The sequence below is a fragment of the Erythrolamprus reginae genome, chromosome Z (genome assembly GCF_031021105.1).
Source record: "Erythrolamprus reginae isolate rEryReg1 chromosome Z, rEryReg1.hap1, whole genome shotgun sequence".
In the NCBI taxonomy this organism is placed as follows: domain Eukaryota; kingdom Metazoa; phylum Chordata; class Lepidosauria; order Squamata; family Dipsadidae; genus Erythrolamprus; species Erythrolamprus reginae.
In genome coordinates this window covers 765,735-791,929 of record NC_091963.1, presented here as the reverse complement: position 1 = coordinate 791,929, position 26,195 = coordinate 765,735, and the positions used below count along the sequence as shown (strand labels likewise).

At 48.1% G+C, this 26,195-nt stretch overlaps 1 protein-coding gene across 1 annotated transcript; it reads left to right on the top strand.

Moving 5' to 3' along the window:
- Positions 1–1,998: 1,998 nt before the first annotated feature.
- On the top strand, positions 1,999–25,786 carry CSPG5 (chondroitin sulfate proteoglycan 5). Its single transcript, XM_070726837.1, has 5 exons — positions 1,999–2,053; positions 5,143–6,454; positions 11,922–12,110; positions 18,491–18,644; positions 25,625–25,786. Exons 1-5 carry the CDS (start codon positions 1,999–2,001, stop codon positions 25,784–25,786), a joined length of 1,872 nt encoding a protein of 623 aa, XP_070582938.1.
- Positions 25,787–26,195: the final 409 nt, after the last annotated feature.

Below are 26,195 nucleotides of genomic sequence, written 5' to 3'. Positions count from 1 at the left end.
TGTCCCTAATTCTCACACACATGGTTTTCACCGTTTTTGCATTTAAAAAAACAAAATCAAGTTTCATCTTTTTACATTTTAAAAAAATAATCTAACATGGTTTAATCTTTTTTTTTTTTGTATTAAAAATCCGGTTTAAAACACACACACACACACACACACACCATTTTTGTCTTTTTGCATTTAAAAAAAAATCCACAATTGAAAACACCAATTGATTCCCCTCCTTAGTTAAAACAGCTGCTCCCTCCCGTGAATCCCCTCCGTCTTGTCGCCAAGTTGGTTTCCAGGTTTTCCCCGTCTCCCTTTCAGCCTTCCAAATGCCGCCGCACTACAACTCCCAGCGTCCTCAGCCAGGAAGAGTTGTGGGCTGCATTGCTGGAGATGCTGCAGGTGCATGTTCCTCTAAGGATACGTATGTGTGTGCATCTTCAAGGTGATTTTGTGTGTGTGTGTGTGTGTGTGTTTGAGCAACAGACTGATGCAAATTTAACCATGGATTTTTCTCCGCAATTGACCCCTTCCTTCCTCTCGGCCGAACTAAAGAGACGGGATTCCCGCCTATCCATCAGGCCGATCAGGATTTGAACCCAGATCTGCTTTGCCATCACCCAACTTTCTGCTTCTTGCTCCTGGGTGGTTCCCCGAAAACCTGGCTAAGAAAGGAAACCTGGCGCACACCCAGCCGGACCCTGAAAGTCACGGGCTGGTACCAATGAATCCCTCCAAGAAAGGCCACAAATTCTGCCTTCTAGGCTGAGAACCGAGAGATTCCTTGATTTACGACAAGGCCCCAGTGAGGGTCACAACTGGAATCCTGGAGTGGCAGCTTCCACTGGCAGCATGGTGAGCTTTGGAGTTGCCTTCTGATTGACCCGGTCTTCTTCTTCCCCTTTGGTCACACTGACAACCGCTACTGTGATGGCAGCAAAGATTCCGCTAACAATTTTAACCACAGTTCTGCAACTCCCAGAATTCCCCTTGCTGGCTGGGGGATTCTGGGAGTGGGAGTCCTCCCTTCTCAAAGCATAGCTAGTGGGGGATTCTGGGGTAGAAGCATCCTGGCTGGGGGATTCTGGGAGTGGGAGTCCTCCCTTCTCAAAGCATAGCTAGTGGGGGATTCTGGGGTAGAAGGATCCTGGCTGGGGGATTCTGGGAGTGGGAGTCCTCCCTTCTCAAAGCATAGCTAGTGGGGGATTCTGGGGTAGAAGCATCCTGGCTGGGGGATTCTGGGAGGGGAAGTCCTCCCCTCTTTCAACTGGGGGATTCTGGGGGTGAAAGATGAGTTCCCACCAGGTGGTCAAGCACAGAACCTGGGGGAGGAGACAAGTGCCAGCCCCAATCCAGCCAAGGGTACATCCAGAGGCCAGTTCTGGGGGCCCTGCAGCATGCCCCCCTCCCCAGAAGCCCACTACTCTTAGTCTCCCCCTGCCCCGCCCCCCTCCACCAAGCCAGTGGGATGATCCCTGCCTTGAATTCTAGGGCTGGAGGGATCTTGTGGACTCGATGCGGGATCCCTCGCTCGCTCCTTGCATTGGCTTCGTGGGGCGTTGAGTGGCGAGAGTCGCAGCCCGCGCGGATCCTCCAGCTCCGTCCCCAAGACCATCCAACCAGAGATTGCACGGCCCCACCCCGCCCCCCAGGGGAAAGACTCCAAAGCCCATCTCCCTCTCCTGCTGTCCGGGGATGATGGGCGGTGGGTGGGGCTGCTGATGCTATTCCGGCCTCTCCCGGGGGTCTCCCTCTCTATCCCCCTCCTCTATCCTGCTCCCCCTCCCCAAGCGCCGCCCCCTCCCCTCCTCCTCCTCTCACCCGCCCCCCCCCCCCCCACTTCAGGAGGCGGCTGGCCACTCGGCGGTAGTGCTGGAGGCGAGGCGGCCGCGGACGATGGGGCGGCGGAAGAGCGGCAGGGCGGCGGAGCGCTGATCGCGGGAAAGGAGGCAGGCGGGCAGGGGGCGCGGTCAGTCCGGCGGGCGAGCCCAGAGCCCCGCGGCGAGGATGGGGGCGCCCCCCGCCGCCCCCCGGCTGGCCCTCCTGGCGTTGCTGCTGGCGGGTAGGTGGGCCTGGAGGTCCCCAGAAATCCCCACACTGGGTAAAGGCGGCCGAAGAGAGGCGAGGGGGGTCTTTTGCCTTAAATGCGGGCTGGGGTCTCTCTGGGCTCCTTCCCGCCCGGATTGAGGGGGGGGGGCGGGGGGTAAAGAAGAGTGGGAATGAGGGGTGGGGGCGTTGGGGTGTTGTCCCCGCATATTCACACGGAGCATCCTTGAAAGAGATCGCGCTAAAATCTCATCACGCCCCCTCCCCACCCGTGGTGACTGGAGGGGGGAGGGGCAGGTTGCGGAAATCTTAGGGTTCTCTAGAGTTGGAGGGGGGCGGCGGGGAAAAATGGGGGGGTCTCATCCCTCCGGAGCTGTCAATCAGAGGGAGGCTGCGATTGAGAGTCTATTTGCCTGGAAAAGAGGGGGGGCGGCGGCCGTGGGAGCCAAGAAGGGGAGGGGTCTTACTCTACCCCCCTGCACTTCTCCAGCCCGCTATTTCTCAAGCAGACATGGACTACAAAGCCCAACATCCCCAGCCAGGACCCGTGAAGAAGGCTCCAGGCTTTTTAATACATCTGCCACCATTTCACGAAAGGGGATTAGAATTAGAGGAAGGGGACGAGAAGCGGGAGGGGCGGTGGGCGGCAACCCCTAGAAATAGGAATGTAGGGTTCCTGGCCATGTGCAGAAAATCCCCCCGCCCCACACTTTTCTCCCCCCCCCCTCTTTTTTGGGTGGGGGGCGTCGGAATTCTGGGAGAGGTCTTTGCAAAAGTGGGGAGGGAGGCGTGTATCTGGGGCGGCAGGGGGGGCGGCTTGTCTGCTTGGAGGGACCCCACCGCCCAGCAGCTGGAAAGACCTCCCCCATTGCACTTGCTCCAAGAAGCGGAGAGAGACCGCACCCCCAAAACGGGAGGGGGGGAATCCGCAGGTGTGGCCCCCCCCACTGCAAGCCCTGTTTTCCTCCCTCCATCTTTCTTCCTCCCGTCGTTTTTTCTCTTTCCTTCCCTCCCCTTTCTATTTCTTTCCCTTCCTCTCTCTTTCCTTCCTCCCCTTCTTCCTTCGTCCATCCAATTTCCTTCGTTTTCTTCCCTCTCTCTTTCTCTCCATCCTTCCCTCCTCCTCCTCTTCTTCCCTCCTTCTCTCCCTCCATCCTTCCTTTCCTCCCTTTCCGCCTTCATACCTTCCTTCCTCTCTGCCCCCTCCTTTATCCTTCTTCCCCCTCTCTCCCTCCCTTTCTTCTCTCCCCACCCTTCTCTTTCCTTCCCTCCCTCTTCCCTTCCCTCCTCCTCCTCCTTTTCTTCCCTCCTTCTCTCCCTCCTTCCTTCCCTCCCCTTTTTTATCTTTCTTCCCCTCTCCCTCCCCCCTTCTTCTTCCCACCCTTCTCTTTCATTTCCCTTCCTCCATCCCTCCTTCTCTTCCCCTCCTGTCTTCCTTATTCCCTACCACTTTCCCTCCTACCTTTCCCCCCATCTCCCTTCTTCCTTCCTTCATCCCTTCCCTCTCTTCATTCCCATTTTCCTCCCTCCACCTCTCTTTCCTCCCTTCCTCTCCCCCTGTCATTCTTTCCTTCCTTCCTTCCTTCCTTCGCTTTCCTCCCTCCCTCCTTCCCCTTTTCCCTGTTCCCTTCTTCATTCCTTCCTTCTCAGTCCTCTTCCATTTTCCTACCTCCATCTCTCCACTCTTTCCTCTTTCCCTCTCCCTCCCCCCATCTTCCCTCCCTCCTTCCCCCCTTCCCTATTCTCTCTTCCATTTTCTTTCCTCCATCCCTTCTCTCTTCTTCCCACCCTCCCTCCCCTCTTCTGTCCTTTCTTCCATTCCCCCTCCCTCCCTCCCTCCTCCCTTCCTTCTTCCCTTCCCTGTCTTCTTCCATTTTCTCCCCTCCACCCTTTTCCTTCCTTTCTCTCACCCATCCTCATTTTCCTTCCTTCCTTCCCTCCCTCCCACCCTCCACCTTTTCACCTTCCCTCCCTTCAATTTCTCCCTCCCTTCCTCCCTCTTTTCCTTCTGTCACTCCTTTTTTCCTTCCTTCCTTCTTCCTCTATCTTTTTCCTCTCATTACCTCTTTTCTTTCCTTCCTTCCCTCCTTCCGTCCCTCTCCCATCCAATCTACCTACCTAGCTACCTATCCTATTTCATTTTGCCTCCTTCCTTCCCATCTACCTACACAGCTACCTACCTTCCTCTTCTTCTCTTTATCTACTTCCTTCCTTCCCTCCCTCCCACTCTCCACCTTTTCACCCTCCCGCCCTTCAATTTCTCCCTCCCTCCCTTTTTTCCTTCACTCGGTCCTTTTCTCCTTCCTTCCTTCCTTCCTTCCCTCTCTTCTTCCTCTCTCTTTCCTCCCTCTCTTGCTGCCTCTTTCCTTCCTTCCTTCTTTCATTCTTTCCTTCCCTCCCTTCTTCCTCCTTCCCTCCTTCCTCTCCACTTCCCCTTCCTTCTCTCCCTCCCTCCCTTCAATGATTCCCTCCCTCTTTTCCTTCCCTCGCTCCTTTTTTCCTTCCTTCCTTCCTTCCCTCGCTCCTTTCTTCCTTCCTTCCTTCTTCCTTCCTTCCTTCCCTCCCTTCTTCCTCTCTCTCTTTCTTCCCTCTCTTGCTGCCTTTTTTCCTCGCTCCCTCCCTCCCTCCCTCCCTCCCAGCCACACCTCCTGGGAATTACTCCCTCTTTACTACGGCTGCCGAAGAAGGCGAGAGAATCCAAAGAATGAATCAGGCTGTGTGGGAACTGCTGCTATTTTTGCCACACACGGAAAGGGGGGGATTTTATAAAAAGGTGTATTTCTTGTTCTCTCCTGCTCTCTCCCCACTAGGGCTCCCACTCCCCACTCCCACGGAGGGGTGTGTGTGTGTGTGTATAATGGTAATGACAACTTCTTAAATTAGATTTTTTAAAGCATTGTTTTTTAAATGTATTATTAATTCCGAGTCCCCGGAAAATGGGCGGCATACAAATCCAATTAAATCTTAAAATTAAAAAAAAATATCTTTAAACGTGTGCATAACCAATTGGGGGGGGGTCACAGTTCTCTTGGGGAGGGGGGGCCGCCAGAGAGAGAGAGAGACCCCCACCCCAATGTGCTACATATCTGCTCTCCTTCCTTGCAGCCTCTGAGCCTCGTCCGAATTCCCCAGGTGACCCCAAAGTCCTGGGACCACCCTGGAGGAGGAGCAGCCAAGAGCCCCCCCTTCTCAACAGCCACCCCCCCATGAAAGAGCATCTGTCCCCCTTTGGAGAGACCCCCAGGCCAGGGGGAAACACCTCCGTGGGCCAGGCCCCGTCTCTGCAACCAGCCCGTGCCAAGGAGTCGCAGCTGGTCCCCCCAGCTCTGCCTCCCATGCGCCTCCGGACACCTGCGTGGGAACCCAAAACCCAGCCGGTTCTCTGCCCCGGCTGCTCCCGGCGGACCGTGCGGGAAATGGTGGGGAGTGATTCGCACCCAGGCCCTGGCGCAGAAGCTTCCTCGGCTGCCCCGCGCATGGCTCCCCCAGGTCAGGCAGAAGACGGCACCTGGCGGCTTTTCGACCGAGGCAAAGCTGGGCCGGGCAGTCAAGAAGACGTGGGCAGTGGAGACCCTCACGCGAAGACGCCCCTGAATCTCGGGTGGGCCACGCCGATTCCCCCGCGCGGTTTCAACCCTGAGGGAGACCTGCTGCTCGAACCCACGCAATCCATGCGCGACCCCCAAGCAACTGAGACCACGCGAGGAGCTGGGAGCATCCCAGGCCCGAAAGAAGACCCCTCCAGCCGCAGCCCGAAGCTGGAGACCCTCCCTTCCGTGGCACCCCCCGCCGTCAAATCCGTGCAGACCCCTTCCTCCGACCCGCTGGCCTCAGAGATCATTGACGTTGATTATTACGACCTTTTTGACGGAGAGGCCTTGCGTGGGCCCGGGGTGGACTCGACCAAGGCGAAGCCCCCCGTGGACAAAGGGGTCTCGTGGCCCTTCCGTGACCTCTACGACGAGTTCAGCCCTTTCGACGAGTCAGATTTTTACCCCACAACCTCCTTCTACACCGATGGCGACGAGGAAGAGGAGCCGGAAGAGGAGGAAGAGGAGGAAGAGGAGGAAGAGGCAGGGGCTGCGGTGGAAGAGGAAGAGGGGAAGGACCCCCACGTCCCGACACCCACGCCCCCAAAAACCCACAGCAAACTTCCTGGTGCAGAGCCCACTGCCCGCCGATTTCTCCTCCCCCCATTGCAGACTTTTGTCGTTTTGGGGGCAGGCGGACGAACCATCTCTGGCCCAGTTTCAGGGGATCTGGCCCGGGAAACGGGCACCCCGGAGAACAGCACCGAATGCCGCATCGGCTACACCCGACACAACGCAACCTGCAAATCAGTTTGCGACACCTTCCCAAGTTATTGCCACAACGGGGGGCAGTGTTACCTGGTAGAGAACCTGGGTGCCTTTTGCAGGTGAGTGGGGGGATGTTGGAAAATGGCCGAGGGTCCCTCTGAGCTGCCAGATTTCCCAATGGGAAGGATTTTGTGGGGGGGGTGACACAGACACACACACACACCTTACCTTCAAGCAAGAGAAGCTAGGTGGGATGTCTTTTAAACTTGAATGAACGTGATGTGGCCGTGAAAAGGAGCAAAGGGTGAGGATTTGAGAGCTCGGTTTTTTGGGAAAGGGTCGCGTGGGTTTTCCTCTCTGGTCTCCAAAACAACACACACACCCTTTATGGTTCACACATGTACATTCTCTACATGTTTGTCTCCCAGATAAATGGAGTCCAGCAAGCAGCGCAAATGCTGCCACCACCCAGCAGAGAGAGAAAGAAAGAGAGAGAGAAAGGGAAAGAAGGAGACAAATGGAGATAGAAAGAAAGAATGAGTAAAGGAGGGAGAGAGAAAGGAGAGAGAAAAAGAAAGAATGAGAGAAAGAGGGAAGAATAAGAGACCAGGAGAATGAGAGAGAGGGAAGGAGAGACAGAAAAAGGAAGGAGAGAATGGGAGAGAGAATGAGAGAGAAGGGATGAGCGAGAGAGAAAGAATGAGTGAGGAACAAAAAGAAATAGAAAGAGAGAGAGAGAGAAAGAAAGAGGGAGAGAAGGAGACAAATTGAGATAGAAAGAAAGAGTAAAGGAGAGAGAGAGAAGGAGAGAGAGGAGAGGGAGAGAGAAAAATAAAGAGAGATAGAGAGAAAGAGGGAAAGAATAAGAGCAGGAGAATGAATGAGAGGGAGAGAGACAGAAAGAAAAAGGAGGAAAGGAAAGAATGGGAGAGAGAATGAGAGAAGGTGTGGGCGAGAAAGAAAGAGTGGGGAACAAAAAGATAGAATGAGAAACAAAAAGAGGGAAACAGAATGAGAGGGGCAGAAAGAGAGGGAGAGAGAAGGAAATAGGAAGAAAATAAGAGGAGAGAATGGGAGACAGAAAGCGAGAGAGAAAAGAGTAAAAGAAAGAATGGGAGAGAAAATGAGAGAGGAAGAGAGAATTTATTTGTTTGTTTGTTTGTTTGAAAGAGAAAGAGGATTGGTCCAGGGCTAGGCCCCACGCTCTCCTACTTTAGCTGGGGGTTAGACTGGATGACCTCCCAGTTCCCTTTCAACTATTAAGTCCTGCATGAAAGCACTCTGCTCAGTTCTCAAATGGAGCTGACTCACAAAACACACACAATCACACACACTTTAAAAAATACTCAGCAAATGGTCGGGAGTTCCTCAGTGCCCCATTGAGAAAGGGGAGGGGAAGCAGGGATGAGGTCATAAAGCAGGTTGTCTACAACTTATGACCAAACGTGAGCACATTTACATCGCTAAGCGAGATGGGTGAATTTTGGTTCCCCCACCCCAAATCCAACATCAAGACAGGCCGTTCTCAGTCACAATTCCGGTAGCAAACGGTCGTTGAGTTTTGCCCTGTTTTACATTTCTGGTCACCATTGTTAAGTGAATCCCTAGGTCACACTGTCGTTAAGTGAATCACGCTCCCCCCCCATTGACTATGCTCCTTGGAAGGTGATGAAAGGGGAATCATGTGGACACAGTGGACACGTTATAAGGACAAGTCAATGGCCAAGAATTCTCAATCACATGACAGCGGGAATTTTGCCCCGGTCGCACGTGTGAAAAATGACCCTCGATCACTTTCTTCCCACGCCATTGTATCTTGAAACGGTAATTAAACAAGGACTCCCTGTACCAGAAACATGAAGGCTCGTACTTCCCCCTTCCTTGGGACTGCAAACCCCATCTTCCTCTCCCTAGGCCTGCCAGCAGGGGATAATGGGAGATGTAGTCCCACCTGTCCAGCAGGGAAGTCAGCTGTAAGGATCTACTTGTTGTTCTCCCCTGCTCTTTATTGGGGTGCTTCGGAACCCCACATGGGAGAGTCATTTCATCCCCCCAAGTCCTTCAAAAAACAGGGTGCAGGAACAGAAATGGATTAAAGGGCGCATAATCCACCAATTTGCTCCCCATTGTGGCCCCTTTCCTCTTGGATAATTCCGGGCTTCTCACAGGTGTGGGGTGTGTGTGTGCGGCAAACACTGCTCCCTTGCTGTTACTTTGTGGAGGGGACACCCCTCCCCAAATCAGGAAGTCCTCAACTTACGACCACCATCTATTCCCCACCCTCAATTTCTGCTACTTGTGGAGACATTCACTAAGGGAGTTGTGCCCCATTTGATGCCCGGTTCTTAAGTGAATTGCTCCGATGGATAAGTTGGTCGCCCGGATGTTGAGAGAATTGGGCCTCTCCGTCTGGACTTTCCTTGTCGCAAAATGGGACAGTCCGTAACCCTCCTCTTCGGTATGCTGCGACCATCCTAACTTTCCCTGCATCTGAGTTTGGATTGCGGGGAGGCTGTGACGGTCGTAAGGGTGAAACAGACACCCTGCGTCACTTTTTTCAGTACCATGGTAAGATCAAATGGTTACTAAATGAATGGTCGTAACCCAAGAACTAGATTCCTCTTTTCTTCGCCACCCCTCCAAAACAATTTATTTATTTATTTATTTATTATTTATTAATTATACTTGTATGCTGCCATTCTCCGAGGATTCGGGGCGGAAATGCAGATATTTGAGTTCCCCAGCGGAGCACAGGGAACTCCGTAGCGCTGCAGCACTGGCCATGCCTTTCTCCCGTGAACTAGGTTCCAAGATCTTCTTTGGAGACCCCATACCCTGAATTCCACAGATGGGGAAGACCCCCATCCCCCCCTTTCCCCCAGAAGCAGGCAGATGGTATTCGGAGTCCTCCGGCCGTCCCCTCTGCTGGAATTAGGTCAAAACTGTCCAAAGTCGTTAATCCGCTTGGTCGTCCAGCCAGGAGGTCAGAAACTGTGATCAGAAATGGAATCTGGATCTCCAGATCCCCATGGACCTGACTCTAACCCCATGGCAAGATCTTGAAGCCGGGGACAATGAGCTTTGTAGTCTATTGAGGTTGGGCAGGCAGGTCCAGCACCATTTCAGTCTCTGGATTTTGCAGAGATCTATTGGCAGGGAGTTCCATAGACTTCAAGTAGCTCCAGCCAAGGTGGAAGATACATAGAATGTAGAGTTGGAAGGGACCTCGGAGGTCTTCTAGTCCAACCCCCTGCTCAATCAGGAATTCCTCAACTTACAACAGCCCATTTTTTGACCATTCCGACTTATCATGACTGCTTTTCACACTTGCGACCATTGTAGCCTCCCTGTGGTCACAGGATCAGAATTTAGGCTTGTACTTACGACCGTTCCAATATATTACAATCCCCTTTTCTGACCATTGGACGAGCCGAGCCAATCGGGGAAACCTGGTCCACTTAAAAGACCCATTTGTTAAGTAAGACATTCGCGAACGTAGTTTTGCAAACTTAGTTTTGCCACGATTCATTTAACAACCGTGGACAGAGAGGTCGTTTGAAGGGGACAAAACTCAAGACGTAATAAATGCCTCACTTAACAACTGAAATTTTGGGTTTGAATGTGGTCATAAGTCAAGGATTACCCACATAACAATGGGCACACTGCCACCCTATGTAATGACGTATAAGAAGGACGTATATAAATATCAGGATGAATCTAAGATAATATTAATATATAAAAATATGAATGTAAGATCCTTCTCTTTTTTGATCTGTCTGCTGAGCATAATACAAATAATCCTCAGACTTACGACCTGTAACGAAGACCAAAATTTCTCTTACTAAACGTGCCAGATGTTATGTGAGTTTGGCCCCATTTAATGACCTTTCTGCCTTTAAGCGAATCCCTGGGGTCATTAAGTTGGCCTTAAGTGAATCCTCACCTGGTGAAGTTGGTCAGATGGTCGTTCAGTGAACCGAGTTCCCCTATTATCTGTGGGGGGACCACCCGACCCTCGTAAATGTGAGTCCATTGCCACATGTGCTTTGATCACAACGGTCATAAGTCTGAACAACGGCGAAAGTCACTTTTTTCAATGCGGTCATAATTCCCAACAGTCACTAAGTGAACTGTTGTAAATTGAGGACTACCTATAATTCTTTTTCGCCCTGCTATTCAAGAAAATAAAAAAATAAAAAGTCTAGTACACTAGTCCTCAGCTTACGACCGTTTGCTTAGTGACAGTTCAAAGTTATGACACCACTGAAAAAAATGGCCACTTATGACCATTGAAGGATCCTTGTGGTCACGTGATCTAAATTGAGATATTTGGCAACAGACTTATATATATGACCGTCACAGTGTTGGGGGGATCATGTGACCTCCTGATAAGCAAAGTCAATTGGGGATCTCACTTCACTTAACAACCGTGCCACTCACTTAACAATGATAGTGATTCATTTGACAACGGCGACTATAAAAGGGGTAAAAAGATACAAAACTCCCTTTGCCACTTTCTCACTTTATGACGGAAATGTTAGGCTCAGTGGCAGTCATAAGTGAAGGACTTGGAAATTTTATGCCATGCCAAATCTTTTCATTCACATAGGTCACAAAAGGTGCTAATAATTTAGTTTGGTTTAATTTAGTTTTAATTTAATTTAGTTTAATTTAATTTAATTTAATCTAATTTTGTTATTTTATTTTATTATTTAATAAATTTATTTTACTTTATTTTAGTTTGTTTAGTTCACTAGTTTGCTTGAATTAACTTGAACTTAATTTACTTTACATTAATTTCATTTCATTTTATTTATTTTAATTTTTAATTCACTTCAGTTTATATTTTCATTAGTTTAGCGTAATTTAATTTAATTGAAAATAATTGAATTATTAATTATTAATTATTATTAATTATTTAAGTTTTTTATTTTTTATTTAATTTAATTTTTTATTATATTTAATTTAATTTAATTTAAAATTAAATTTTGTTATTTTATTTATTATTTATTAAATTTATTTTACTTTATTGTAGTTTGTTTAGTTCGCTAGTTTGCTTAAATTCACTTGAATTTAATTTACTTTACATTAATTTAATTTAATTTTATTTATTTTATTTTTAATTAGCTTATATTTTAATTAGTTTAGCTTAATTTAATTTAATTGAAAATAATTGAAAATAAATAAAATAAATTATTTAAGTTTTTAATTTTTAATTTTTTAAAAAAAATATTTTTTATTTTATTTACATTTTTTTACATTTTCCCATAATTTTAAAGAAATTTTCAATTAGTTCCCCCCCCTTCATTTAATTGCAAACGGTGCTACCCTTCTTTTCCGGATGTGAATTTTGCACTGGTGGGGTGGAGGGGGGGTTAGAGACAAAAATAGTGTTTTCCAACCTGCCAGCCAATGCAACCTGCCCTCGGCTTCTCTCTTTAAGACAGACTGCCTCCTTCCAGGGAGGCTTTATTTGCTACCCTAAAAAGGGGTGGGTTGGAGAGAGAGAGAGAGACAGACAGACATGGAATGGGGGATTGCGCGGGATCTGCCCAAACCTTTGCTGGTCCTTTCCCTCCCCCCCAGGTGCAACACCCAGGACTACATCTGGCACAAGGGGCTGCGCTGTGAGTCCATTGTGACCGACTTCCAGGTGATGTGTGTGGCGGTGGGATCGGCCGCCCTGGTGGTCCTCCTCCTCTTCATGATGACAGTCTTCTTCGCCAAGAAGCTCTACCTGCTCAAGACCGAGAACCTCAAGCTGCGGAAGAGCAAGTGAGTGGCAAGCGGGGAGGGAGGGTCGCCCTTTCTTTCTCCCTCTCCTTCCTTTTTCCCTCTCCTCCTTTCCTCACTGCCTTTCCTTCTCTCTCCTTCCTTCCTTTCCTCTTTCCTTCCTTCCTTCCTTTTCCTTCCTTCCTTCCTTCCTTTTTCTCCCTCCCTCCCTCCCTTCCTTTTCTTTTCTTCCTTTTCCTCCCTCCCTTTCTTACTTTCTTTTCCCTCCTTCCTTCCTTTTCCTTCCTTCCTTTTCCTTCCTTCCTTCCTTTTCCTCCTTCCCTCCTTTTCCTCCTTCCCTCCTTCCTCCCTCCCTCCCTCCTCCCTCCCTCCCTCCCTCCCTCAATCCTTCTGGAGCTAAACCTCTATCCACCTTCCCCGGTGTCTTCTTCAAAATCTGGTTGAGGTAAGAGTTCTTCCTCCTCACCCGCCCATGGGCCCTTCTCTCTGCTCGGTGGTTCTCGATGCGCCAGAGGAGACACGGCCAAGACAGCTGCTAACTAGAGATCCATCTCCTCCCGGAGTCTCTGATTTATGGACCGATCTTCTGCTGGGCAAGAGGCCAGCCTGGCCATAGATAAGACGGAGAGACTTGGGGTGGTTGATGGCTGGTCGGTCTCCAGGCTATCAATTTCCAGGATAAATTGTCCCCTCCGTTCAGCACGTTCCTCTTCGAGGAGCAGAATGTCACAATCAGTTGTGGGTTGCTACTGTGGTGTGGTAGCAAACTGCACATCAGTAGCGGCCGCCAGATTGCGCAATTTGCATACAACTGCTACTGTACCAGATAGCGAACGCCTGACGTCATCGGCGCTACCAGTGCACCCGTTGTGCCTATCGCAGGCGTGGACACGCCCAGCGGTGCGAGATGGGCCTTTTCCCCTGCACAGGAAGCAAAGTCTTTTGTGAAGACGGTCGCGCCAATAAGATTTCAGTGATTTTTGGCGAGATTTCTGCTTCCGTACATTCCTAGAACCAAAAATCGGTGAAAATCGGCGAAATATCATCTTCATGCAAGATTTTGCTGGCTGTACATGCGCAGAAGACAAATCTCACACGGGGGCACATCTGCACGCAGCTGCTCATGCATCCCAAAAATCGCTACTGGAACGTAGCCCCTTACCATTCTGGTAGAAACCCATTACTGGCGCCTGTCCTATGGGCGCCATCTCCCCCCCCATTTTGGGGTTTTTTTTACTTTGTGCGCATGCGCAGAAGCAAAATCTCACGAGGGGGTGCTTGCGCATGCGAGATTTCGGAAATTTTTTGCTTGTGCGCCTTCAGGGAAGCAAAGCATTGCTGAAATCTCTCTCCCGCACGTGTCCCCTCACAAGATTTTGGTGCACTTGGGGTTCCTGCAGATGTGCAGAAACAAAAATATGCTGGGGGTGCAAATGTGTAGTGTGCACACACACGCACAGTGACCAAAGCTGTGCGTACAGCACACCAGCAGCGGCAGCAGCAGCAGTCCACCCCTGGTTACAACCACTTGCAAAAGGAGAAGAAGTGGAAAGCGTCTAACACAGAGGTCTTCAAACATGGTGACGTCAAGACTTCTGGACTTCCACTCCCAGAATTCTCCAGCCACCATAACTGGGAATTGAAGTTAACAAGTCCACAAATTGCGAACTTTGGGGAACCCCTGGACTCCTAACTCAATTTTGTCCGGTTGAGCAACATGGGGATTGTCGTCCACCAGTTGGGGAAGAGCAGCGAGTTTTCATCTCCCAAGACAAGGCGCCAGGCGCGCTAATTTGAGACGAGAGAAGCCGTGCTGAGCCCAAAGAGCTGGTTTGGGTGGAGAGTTAAGGCAGCAGCCTAAAAACTGCGATTTTAATTTTAATTTTAATTTTAATTTTAATTTTAATTTTAATTTTAATTTTAATTTTAATTTTAATTTTAATTTTAATTTTAATTTTAATTTTAATTTTAATTTTAATTTTAATTTTAATTTTAATTATTTTAATTATTTTAATTATTTTAATTATTTTAATTATTTTAATTATTTTAATTATTTTAATTATTTTAATTATTTTAATTATTTTAATTATTTTAATTAATTTAAATTTTTTTAATTATTAATTGATTGGACTTATTTGCTGTCCCTCTCTGAAGGTGGTCGAGTAACTCTGGGCCAACCAACAGGAGATTGGGAGTTCTAGTCCTGCTTTAGGCTTGAAAGCAGCGTTAAAGTTGGACGCAGGGTCCCAGGATGCTAGAAAAAATGTGGATACAGCAACTCTACAAACACAGGCTCAACATACGAGCCCCAGATTTCTGTTGCCAAGAGAGTCGTTTGTTCAATGAGATTTTTGCCCCTTTTTACCCCCTCTGGCTCCACTCTTGTCGTTAAGCGAATCGCTACCCTTGTCAATCACACAGTTGTGAAGTGAATTTAGCCTCCCCATTGCGCGTCACAACGTCACAAGGGACCCTGCCTGAGTGGCAGCCCCATCAGTCAGCACTGACATGGATCATGTGATCCCAGGTTGGCTGCCAAATTTTGATCACGTGACTGGGGGTCAGGACGATGGATGCTGGAAGTGCAAAACCTGGTCATCATCATCCTCCTCTCTTTTTTTGCCCAACGTTGTCGTAAATTTGAAAGGTTTCTAAACGAACTGCTGTCAGTCGAATGGACTAGTCCAGTGTTTCCCAACCTTGGCAACTTGAAGACATCTGGACTTCAACTCCCAGCGAATGCTGGCTGGGGAATTCTGGGAGTTGAAGTCCAGGTATCTTCAAGTTGCCAAGGTTGGGAAACACTGGACTAGATGACAACCATTGAAGGGCTACCAAAATGTTTACTACCACACTGTGGGCGTGGCTGATGCGAGGAGGCCCTGCATTTTCTTTCAATATCTTTCAGTGCAAATTGGGGGCTCTGGGGTGGAGCCCCATTTTCGCTACCCCACTGTGTTCCCCCCTCCCCCTCATCTGGGCAGTAGCCCTCCCCTGCTTCCAACTCAGTTCATATCCTCAACCTGTCCTCAGGTTTGGCGCAAAGGCCCCGAGGCACATCCAGGCTTTCTGTTGGATTGGCACCTTGGATAACTGACCGCTAGTTAACAAGAATCGAGCTTGGAAGGGACCTCTAGAGGTCTTCTAGTCCAACCCCCATTGCTGGTTGTAAAGTCGAGGACAACATTTGCAGAGTGCCTTCATGAGTAGCTAAATGGCTTTCCCCACAAGAGTTTCATTGGAGGGCCACTTCCGGGTAGGGGAGGCAATTTCCCCCTTCCTGGGCAGCTCGGTCTAGGCCTGAGCCCCCCCTGCAGATGTGGGGTGTCCAGATTTGGGGTTCAGTCATCTGCAACAGTCTCCCTTGGCCAAGGGGAGTGGACAGAGATCGACCATTGGCGCTCCGTGCTTAGCAAATTCTCATTCTTACAGAGATCGTGGGAGCAAACCTGGCCAGCCCTTCTGCCCCCCTCCATTCCTCCCCTGTTTCTTTCAGGATTTGCTCACAGATGCAAATGAGGCATCCTCCCCCCCTCTTCCTGAAACCCCAATGCACGAGACCCCGAGACCCCCCCTCCCTCCTTTTTGTCGAGCCTGGGAGAATTTTCACAAGGTCCCTTCAGTCTTTGGGATGTTTGTGCCCACTAAGAGCAGATGCTGCATTGTCTTACAGAGGGGGCAGGGTAGAGTTGGGGAGTGATTAGTGTTTAAGGGGGGGGGCAGCATCTCTGGGAAGATTCCAGCACTGAGCACTAGGGGGGGCGAGGGTCAAAGGTCAGGGGAAAAGGGAACAAAGCCTGCTGCAATGGAAAGATGCCTGGTTCCCACGCTCCCCTTGCGGGAGAGGTATTATGGGGAGTGGGATATTAGGGGGAGGCTTGAAAAGGCTGGTTTGCCAGGGGGAGTTATTTGGGGCCAGCGATGGCTCGGATGCAAAGCTGGAAGGGCGGAGTGGGGGGGGGCTTCTTTCACGCAGAGAGAAGCGCACGGATGTTTTCAAAACTTCTCTGTGTTGCCAAGAGAAAAGCTTTTTAAGGTTTTGCTATAAAGGGGGTTGGGGTCCAAGAAAGAGAAACAAACCCCCTTCCCATAAAAGGGGGCATTCGAGAAACACCCCAGCCCCTCCGTAAGGCCTTCTACACTTTATAAAGCAAAGGTTCGTATGAGGAGCTCTCGACTTCCGATTGACTTATAAACGCCCCAGATTTCTGCTGCAGAGCGAGGAGGTTCTGGAGGGGAAACATTAGCCCCGTTTCATGTTGGCCCTCAGTCCTTCGGGATTGGGCGGCAATAGAAGTCAAATTAAATAATACATAACTTTCTTGAAGCCGTCATTAGTTGAATCAGCGATTCAGTCAGTCACCCGGTGTTCTGTCTGGGTGCCCCCAGAGTTCAACACCAACTGAAAAAAGCAGCCAGACACGCTGGTAAAAGCAAAAGCACTTTATAGTTTGAAAAATAAACACAGAGAAAAACCTGTTCTTCCCAACAGGCAGGCTATGAGGCTTCACAGCAGAGTCCTGATGGCCAGACAATACAGCAGACTTCTTGCTGGCACACCCACCACTGTAGAGAATAAGACCCACACCTTTTCCCCCCAAGGTTTCAGTATTCAAAGTCACAAACCAGAATTCCAAGACGCCAAAGATCACAGCCAGGTCCCAGGACTCCCAAAGATAATACTCCACAAGCCAGGAAGGGTGGGTCTGCCTTTTCAGCCTTTCCAGAGAGCACCACACCCAAACCCAGCTGTTGCCTCTTTAGTGCTGAAAGTACCTGGCTAATTGTCCCCTTCGTTGTGTTGCTCTTCTCTGCCGGAGATCGATGATTGCTTGTGCATTTTCATCTAAGGAATCCAGGCTGCTTGCTGGGGAGAGCTCCCTCTCGGGGGACTCTGGCTGTCCTCCCTCTCCCTCAGCCTGAGATTCCTCCTCCCCGTCTGCCTGAACCTCCTGTTCCTCATCCTCCCCCTCTGAGCAGGAAGCCGGCAGAGGATCAGCCGTTCCCTGAGGGGCCTCAGACGGAATCACAACACCCGGAATGTTAAGAGATTCACTGCGAAGGTCAAATTACTCACAGGGTGGTTAAGTTGTAAGAAAGGGAAGAGAAGGAAGAAAGAAAGAAAGGGGGAGGTAGAAATTAGATACAGAAATAAAAAGAGAGAAAGAAGAATGAGAATGAGAAAGGAAAAAAGATGGAAGGGGCAGATGGAAGGAAGGAAGGAGAGAGAGAGAGAAAGAAAAAGACAGAAGCAAAGGGAGACAAAAGCAGGTGAAAGAGAGAGAAAAGAGGAAAGTAAGACAGAAGAAAAAGAAAGAAAAATCAGAGAAATAAAAAATAGATATAGAGTGAGAAATAGAAAGAAAGAGAAATAAAAAGAAAGAATGAGAAACGAGGGAAAGGAGGGAAGGAGATTGGAAGGAAGAAAGGAAAGAAAGAAAGTAAGAAAGAAAGAAGAAAGGGAAGAAAGGGGAAAGGAGAGAGGGAATAGAGAGAAACATAAATTTTAAAAAGAAAAGAACTAGAGAAAAAAGATAAAAGATGAAAGAAGGAAGGGGAGAACAAAAAAAGAAGGAAAAACAAAGAAGAGAAAGAAAGAGAAAGAGGAGAAAGTAAGAAAAAAGAAAAAGGGAGAGTAAAGATACATAGAAAGAAAGATAGGAAGAAAGAAAGAAAGGAAGGAAGGAAGGAAGGAAGGAAGGTCACAGATCATAGAAACATAGAAACATAGAAGTCTGACGGCAGAAAAAGACCTCATGGTCCATCTCGTCTGCCCTTATACTATTTTCTGTATTTTATCTTAGGATGGATATATGTTTATCCCAGGCATGTTTAAATTCAGTTACTGTGGATTTATCTACCACAACTGCTGGAAGTTTGTTCCAAGGATCTACTACTCTTTCAGTAAAATAATATTTTCTCATGTTGCTTTTGATCTTTCCCCCAACTAACTTCAGATTGTGTCCCCTTGTTCTTGTGTTCACTTTCCTATTAAAAACACTTCCCTCCTGGACCTTATTTAACCCTTTAATATATTTAAATGTTTCGATCATGTCCCCCCTTTTCCTTCTGTCCTCCAGACTATACAGATTGATCTTTGGGGAAAAATGTGTTTTCCCCCCCAAAAAAGATTTATTTACACAAACACACACATACGTACATACACACACAGCCATAGGATCTCTGGGTTGTCTCCCATCCAACCCAACCCAAGGCCAGACCCTTCTTAGCCTTCTGGGGAATAGACAAGTATTGCCGCCTGCTGCTTTGGTGGCCCAGAAGATTTGCATTCAAACCACCAGCCTTCTGCACCTGCTCAGAGGTCCTCTTGTCTCCCTACAGACCCAGTTAGCCCAGGAAAACTGGAATTGACCATCCTTCTCTCTCTCTCTCTCTCTCGCCCTTTCCTCCTTTCACTGCAGATACCGAACCCCTTCGGAGCTACACAACGACAACTTCTCCCTCTCCACCATTGCCGAGGGATCGCACCCAAATGTAAGGAAATTTTGTGACACCCCGTGTAACCACTCCCCCCACGCCCGTGCTTTGGCTTACTATGATAACATTATATGTCAGGTAACGTGTCTTCTTCGCCTCTCCCACCCTTTCAGCATGCTCCCTGCCGTTCCCCACGTTCAACCTCCGCCTCCCCCCGTCTCCCATGGCCCAAGCACGCTGCTTGCTCCTGGTCCACCCCTGGGAGGCTGAACCACGCTCCCCTCCCAAGGGGGGGGGGGTATACCTGGGTTGCCGTGGGGAGGCTGCACCACTTTCAAAACAGATCATCCTGGGTTGCCACTGCTGACCGAGTTTGGGCCAAAAAGATGGAGATGGCTGCAGAAAGATGGAAAGCAACAGCTAGGCCTTTATGTAGGTTTGAGCAGTGTAGTCAGGTGGTAGGGAAAGCAAGTAGGATGCTTGGTTGCATAGCTAGAGGTATAACAAGCAGGAAGAGGGAGATTGTGATCCCCTTATACAGAGCACTGGTGAGACCACATTTGGAGTACTGTGTTCAGTTCTGGAGACCTCACCTACAAAAAGATATTGACAAAATTGAACGGGTCCAAAGACGGGCTACAAGAATGGTGGAAGGTCTTAAGCATAAAACGTATCAGGAAAGACTTAATGAACTCAATCTGTAGAGTCTGGAGGATAGAAGGAAAAGGGGGGACATGATCGAAACATTTAAATATATTAAAGGGTTAAATAAGGTCTAGGAGGGAAGTTTTTTTAATAGGAAAGTGAACACAAGAACAAGGGGACACAATCTGAAATTAGTTGGGGGAAAGATCAAAAGCAACATGAGAAAATATTATTTTACTGAAAGAGTAGTAGATCCTTGGAACAAACTTCCAGCAGACGTGGTTGGTAAATCCACAGTAACTGAATTTAAACATGCCTGGGATAAACATAGATCCATCCTAAGATAAAACACAGGAAATAGTAGAAGGGCAGACTAGATGGACCACAAGGTCTTTTTCTGCCGTCAGTCTTCTATGTTTCTATTTAGCATTTAGCATTTATAAAGTCTCGGTGGCCCAGTGGTCAGAGTGCAGTACTGCAAGTGTACGGTGATCTGCTGATTACCAGCTGCCAGCAGTTTGGCAGATCAAATCTCACCAGGCTCAATGTTGACTCAGCCTTCCATCGTTTCAAGGTCGGTAAAATGAGGACCCAGAATGTTGGGGGGCAATAGAATAGAATTCTTTACTGGTCAAGTGTGATTGGACACACCAGGAATTAGTTAATTAATTAGTTAATTGTGTCCAATACACAATAATACACAATGAAAGTTATAGAGGATATATATACGAGTAGAATGTATCAAAGAGAGTATAAAAGAGAGAATATAGGAGTAACTATAACTAGAGAGAATAGCAGAAAAGATAGAAGAGGTAGAAGAGAAGATATATGAGATATAAGAGAGACTGTAGGACAGGGGATGGTAGGCACTCTGGTGCACTTATGCACGCCCCTTACTGACCTTTGTCTTTGGTGCAGATGCTCTCAGGGGACATAAAAGAAAAAGATACATTGGTCAAGAATCATGAGGTCCAACACTTAATGATTGCCATAGAGGTCAAGTAAGGAATGAGGAAAGAATATTAACAAAAATCTTAAGGATAGAAGAAACAAATTATGTCATACGGTCTTTAGTGGGAGGAGATGGGTGATAGGAAGGATGAGAAAAAACTAGTAGCCATAGTAGTGCAGACTTAGTGAATAGTTTGACAGTGTTGAGGGAATTATTTGTTTAATTATTTGTTTACAGGATTACTCTCTGGAAGCTGCTTAGAGAGGGCTGGAAAGGTCTGTGAAGTGGTATATAAGTCTAAATGCTATTGCCATTTCTACTGCTATTTAGACTTACATATATATAACCTCAAGCCTGACGGCGCAAATGAGTCTTCAGACTCTTGCGGAAGGCGAGGGGGGTGAGAGCAGTGCAGATCTCTGGGGGCAGCTGGTTCCAGAGGGCCAGGGGCCCCCACGGAGAAGACCCTTGGATGCTCTTCCCAGAATGGGGAGCCAAGTTCCCAGAATGCTGGAAATTGGCTTCTGGGCACGCTCATGAAGGGGGGGAAATTATTATTATTTTAAGGGTGGCGGCACCCACAGATAGGCACTGACTAATCCAGTTTGGCGACGTCATTGTGACGTCACCAGCAGGTCGCTACCAGTACAGGCGAACTGGTCCGAACCCAGCCCTGCGGGCAAATACAGTGAAAGGAAATGGTCCAAATTGGGGTAGAATAAAGACTTGCAGATGTTTCATGACCCAGTTACGGTGGCTGATAGAAACAATGCTAAAAGGTGGAGGGATTTGCCCAAACTGGGGTAGAACAAGGGGCCACAATCTGAGGTTAGTTGAGGGAAAGATTAGAAGTAACATGAGAAAATATTATTTTACTGAAAGAGTAGTAGATGCTTGGAACAAACCTCCAGCAGATGTGGTTGGTAAATCCTCAGGAACTGAATTTAAACATGCCTGGGATAAACATATAGCCATCATAAGATAGAATACAGGAAATATAGGACAGACTAGATGGACCAGGAGGTCTTTTTCTGGTGTCAATCTTCTATGTTTCTATTATTATTATTATTATTATTATTATTATTATTATTAATAATAATAATAATAATAATATAAAATATTATTAATATTAATATTATTGAATACAGTCACTGAACTGAAACATAGATCCATCGGTTCCAGATAAACCAATAAACATATATCCATCCTAAGATAAAATACAGGAAATAGAATAAGGGCAGACTAGATGGACCAGGAGGTCTTCTTCTGCTGTCAATCTTCCATGTTTTCTATGTTTCTATGATTGTGGAGAGGAGGAGGAAGAGGACGACTGTGGGGTTCTTGGAGGTCTCTCAGACGTTTCATGACCCAATTAGGGAACTTCATCAGCGCTTGGAGAGATTATATAAACATAAAGAACAAATCCCTCTCCGTTCTAGCACTGAGGAGGTTCCCTAGTTGGGCCATGAAATCTCTGCAAGGAGAACCGCCCGAGGTCAGAGAGTTCCAAGGCCCCTTCATTTCAACCTGGAGCTACAAATATTGCCTCCCCTCAACAAACCCACACACACCTGGAGAATAATCAGCAAAGAGTGAGGGGGGCCTCATTTGGATCTCAGGGGGGGCTCCGTTCCAGCAGAAAGTCACATAAAAAAATAATAATCCAGAGCTCTCAGCCATCGGTTTTGGACCAAACTCTGTGTCACTTCTGGCAGGTTTCCTGGTTTCCCAGGGGTCCAAAGCCCCCCTCCCTAAGGGTGATTCCCTTCCCCCCCACAGCTTATGGGTCCCTGCATGATATTGGGTAGCATGACGTATCTCCCTGTGTATGTTCTCCTGCTGGGGCTTCCGATCCTCACCTGATCTCCACAAATGACCAATTTTTCTTGAAAGCTGTCGAAGGTGGTGGCGTCACGGCCTTGATACCTAAAGTCTCCCCCTATAGTCAGCATGTAGCACCCCCCCTCATTTCAAGGGCTTCAGGGGAAACTGCCCAAAGCATCCCCACTGAACTTTTACTGAGTCCACAGGAAGCCTCCTTAGGATTCTCACTTTGAGGGCAATGCTCGACTGCCTGGGAAATTGCATCGGACGAATTCCTTTCTCGCAGCTCCAGAGCTATTTTAGGGATCCTGCATTAGATCGAGGGATATGATCAAGATGTGGGGAGAAGATAGGGCCACATTTCCCCCTGGGGGCTGTTTGGTCCCCTTCACCCCACCCCCCTAAACTGTTCCAGAGGTGTTGCCACCCTGGAAAGAAATGCCAAAGAAAGAAGACCAGTGAGGTTTGAAATTCCTTGGGGTCTCCTGCACTTTACCCAGGCTAAGGTGTCACCAGATGGGTGGGAGAAGGTCTCCCCACAGCATCTTCAGAGTTTGGCCCCCTTCACTGTCCGTCTTTCTCTCTCTCCTGTCCCACTAAAGGGGCTCCTTGGAGATGGTTACGACCACTGAACAATCTTGGAATTTGAAGTGGTGTTGAGGAGTGTGCAGAGTAATCTCTTAGTAGTCAAAGATACACATACACAGAGGAAACGTGGAGGTCTTACAGATATCCAGCAGATAGCCCAGAGATACGAGTAATGGTTCATTAATACAGTCCAGATACATTAAGTGTATAAAATATTATTTACTTTGACAATTATCTTAGTCAAGAAGTCATACACAGTTAAATCAGTCAATACATATATACAATACTATGAGTCTTACTTGTTCAGCTTACAAATACATAAACCAGCATTTAACACACAGTTGCTACTACAGCAGTCACAGAGAACATAGCATAGCAGATAGCAGAATCAAACAAATGCAAATTTGCTATCTGCAAATATTTGCTATCTGCAAATAACATAGCAGATAGCAGAGCAGATAGCAGAGAAAAATCAGAGATGGAGAATCACCCTTCTGGCTCCCTCTTGTGGCCATTTGCAACACTGATGCTTACAGCTATGGTATTTTAATACATTTAAGCATACATTGTTAATTTGTTTATGTATTGCCAAACCCAAACAATTACGTACATAGTACTAACAAGTGGGATTCACCTTCTGACAGGGACTTCAGCCCCCAGAATAACCAGGAAAGGCTGGGGGATCCTGAGAGCTGAATTCTAAATTCTGAAGGACACGTGATTTGGAAGGAAACTTCATGAGAACATATTGAGGGCCTCCTAACCATCCTTGGGTGAAGGTTACTAATCTCCCTCTCTCTGCCCCTAAGTCTTAGAGGAGGGAGATTGGGGGAGCCTGCCCACCTCTCTTCAGTCTACCCACCCCTCTCTTTCCCCTGGCATTGCAGTGGGTCTGAGCCCCCTTCCATAGGGGCCATGTGTCTTCTCCCCGTCGGCTTGTCTCCATCCTCCAGAAGCGACACTGGGTGAACTGGGAATTCAGGAGCAGGTGCGGGAGAATGCTGGGCAGCTTTGGCTGCCTCCCTTCTCCATAGTTGCCGGTGTCTGAAGGAGGAGATGGGAGGAGAGGAGGGTAAAAAAGGAGAGAGGATGGAAGGGGAGGAGAGGAGAAGAGAGGGGGGGAAAGAGAGGAGTGGGGAGAAGGGGAGAAACACAAGAGGATATGAAGAAGAGAGGAGGGTAAAAAAGGAGAGAGGATGGAAGGGGAGGAGAGGAGAAGAGAGGGGGGGAATAGAGGAGTGGGGAGAAGGGGAGAAACACAAGAGGATATGAAGAAGAGAGGAGGGAAAAAAGGACAGAGGATGGAAGGGGAGGGAATTTATTTATTTATTTATTTATTTATTTAGTCCAATACACAATGAGGGTTTTAGTGGGTGTATATACATACATACATACATACATACATACATACATACATACATACATACATATACATACATACATAGAAAAATACATGATGAAGGTTATAGAGGAGATACTCACAGTAAAATATATCTAAGACAGAAGAGAAGAGAAGACATAGGAATAGAACATAACAATGAAAGAATAGAAGAAGAGATATAGGAATAGAAGAAAGGAATAGGAGATGTAGGAGAGCAACTGGACAGGGGACGGAAGGCACTCTAGTGCACTTGGACTCACCCCTTACTGACCTCTTAGGAATCTGGAGAAGTCAACCGTAGATAATCTAAGGGTAAAGTGTTGGGGGTTTGGGGATGGGAGGAGAAAGAGAAGAAAGAAGAAGGAGGGGAGAGGAGAGTAAAATACAAGGAAGAATACAGAACAGGGAAGGAGGAAGAAAGGAGGGATAAAGAGAAAGAGAAAGAGAGAAACAGGAAAGAATGAAGGCGAGAGGAGAGGAAAGGGAGAGAGGAGAGAAAGTAGAGAAGGGAGGGGAGTGGGAGGGGAAGAAAGTAGGAACTGGAGAGGAGTAGAGGGGAGACAGAGGGGGAAGAAGGAAGGAGGGAAGGAGAGGAGAGGGAAGGGAGGGAGTAGAGGAAGAAAGGAGAAAGAGAGGAGGGAAGGGAAGTAGGATGGAATGAAGGGCAAAGGAGACGGAGGGACTAACCAGCGCATGAGCATGTTCTCAACGGCATCGCTGCTTCCGTGACCCATCCTCGGAGCTGACCTTAAGACTGAGCAGGGCTTGGGTTCCAAAAAGAAAACAAATCCAGAGGGCAATGACTGGCTTCTCTTTAAAGCAGCACCCTCTTTTCCTTGGGGGGGGGGGAAGAGAGACAGCGCTGCTTTAAAGACTTGCAATGAAATTGCATGTTTGTCGTCTGATGGTGGTTTTTGGCATCAAAAGGAGAAGCCGGTGCAAGTGCCTATCATCCTGCAGGTATTCCTCACTTTACGACCGCAATCTCCCGTCGCTAAGCCAGGTGTTTCTTCAAAGTGATCTGCTCCCAATCCCTGCCATTGTTAAGTGAGTCAGATGGTCATTAAGTGAATCAGGTTCTCCCCCCACGACGTTGCTCATTGGAAAAAAATCGCATGACCCTGGGACACCACAACCGACCATCTGAAATTGGGGGATGCTATGACGGTCATAAGTTCTGAAAAATGGTCATAAGTCACTTTTTCCTTGGCTGGTGTGACTTCAAACGGCCACTAAATGAGGACTACCTGTACTAAAGGCATGGAACTACCCAGGAGCTATTTCCACCCTGCTTCAGGAAGGAAGTAAACTAGAAGTAGTGTTGGGTGCAGTACAACTGAGTCTTCGGAGAGGGGCGGCACACAAATCTAATAAATCATTATTATTATTAACTCCCAGAATTCCCCCAGCCAATATTAGGAATGCTGGGAGTTGAAGTCCGGGCACGTGGCAAGTGTAGGATGGGCATTCTTTCGAGTGGACTTTCTCAACCTTCGTGACTCAAAAGAAAATGGGGGGACTTCAACTCCTAGAATTCCACAGCTGGCATAAGGAATTCTGGGAATTGAAGTCCAGACGTCTTGTAGCCACTGGGTTGGAGACCCCGTTTGCAGGGAAGGGGCGAGTCCCCGATTCGTTCCGACGGCACCTTGGAAACTAACTGACCTTTTTCTCTCTCTCCCTCGCTTCCTGTCCTGTCCGGTCATCCCCCCCCACCGACCCATTTAGGATGACCCCAGTGCCCTCCACAAACTCCAGGACCCCTTGAAGTCCTGCCTCAAAGACGACGAAGCGTTTAACATCCAGAATTCCACCTCGCCCAAGCTGGACAACCGGAAGGGCCACCCAGACGATGCCGAAGTGAACTGCCTGCAGAACAATCTCACTTGAAGATCCGACGGGAAAGAAAGGAAGAAAGAAACAGCCGGAATGAAAGACGATGTACCGTAGGGTGGGTGGGTGGGTGGGAATTAAAGGGGAGACAAAAAAAATATTAACATTGGGTTGCACGAGAGGCCCTTTCTCTCATCCGCAGTGCAATTTTTATGGGTTTCAGTTCGATTCTTAATTCCTCCCCCCGCCAACGTCATCGCATGCTTTGATGTATTTCGTACGGGGAAAAAGGGAAAAATAAAATCTGATGAAAGAACAATGCCCTGAAGACAATTCTGGCAGAGACCGCTCCCCATTTCCCCAATGGATGGTGTGCATTGATTTCTTGGTCTGTCCCTGTCTGTATATATTGCCCAGGTTAGTTGGCTTAAGCCCCTTCCGGCCCCCCACCCTGTGCCCCCCCCCC

Coding starts and splice junctions, on each gene's coding strand:
- CSPG5 (XM_070726837.1), top strand. CDS start 1,999: ATGGGGGCGCCCCCCGCCGCCCCCCGGCTGGCCCTCCTGGCGTTGCTG. Junction 2,054..5,142: donor CCTGGCGTTGCTGCTGGCGG/GTAGGTGGGCCT, acceptor CCTTCCTTGCAG/CCTCTGAGCCTCGTCCGAAT. Junction 18,645..25,624: donor ATGATAACATTATATGTCAG/GTAACGTGTCTT, acceptor CGACCCATTTAG/GATGACCCCAGTGCCCTCCA.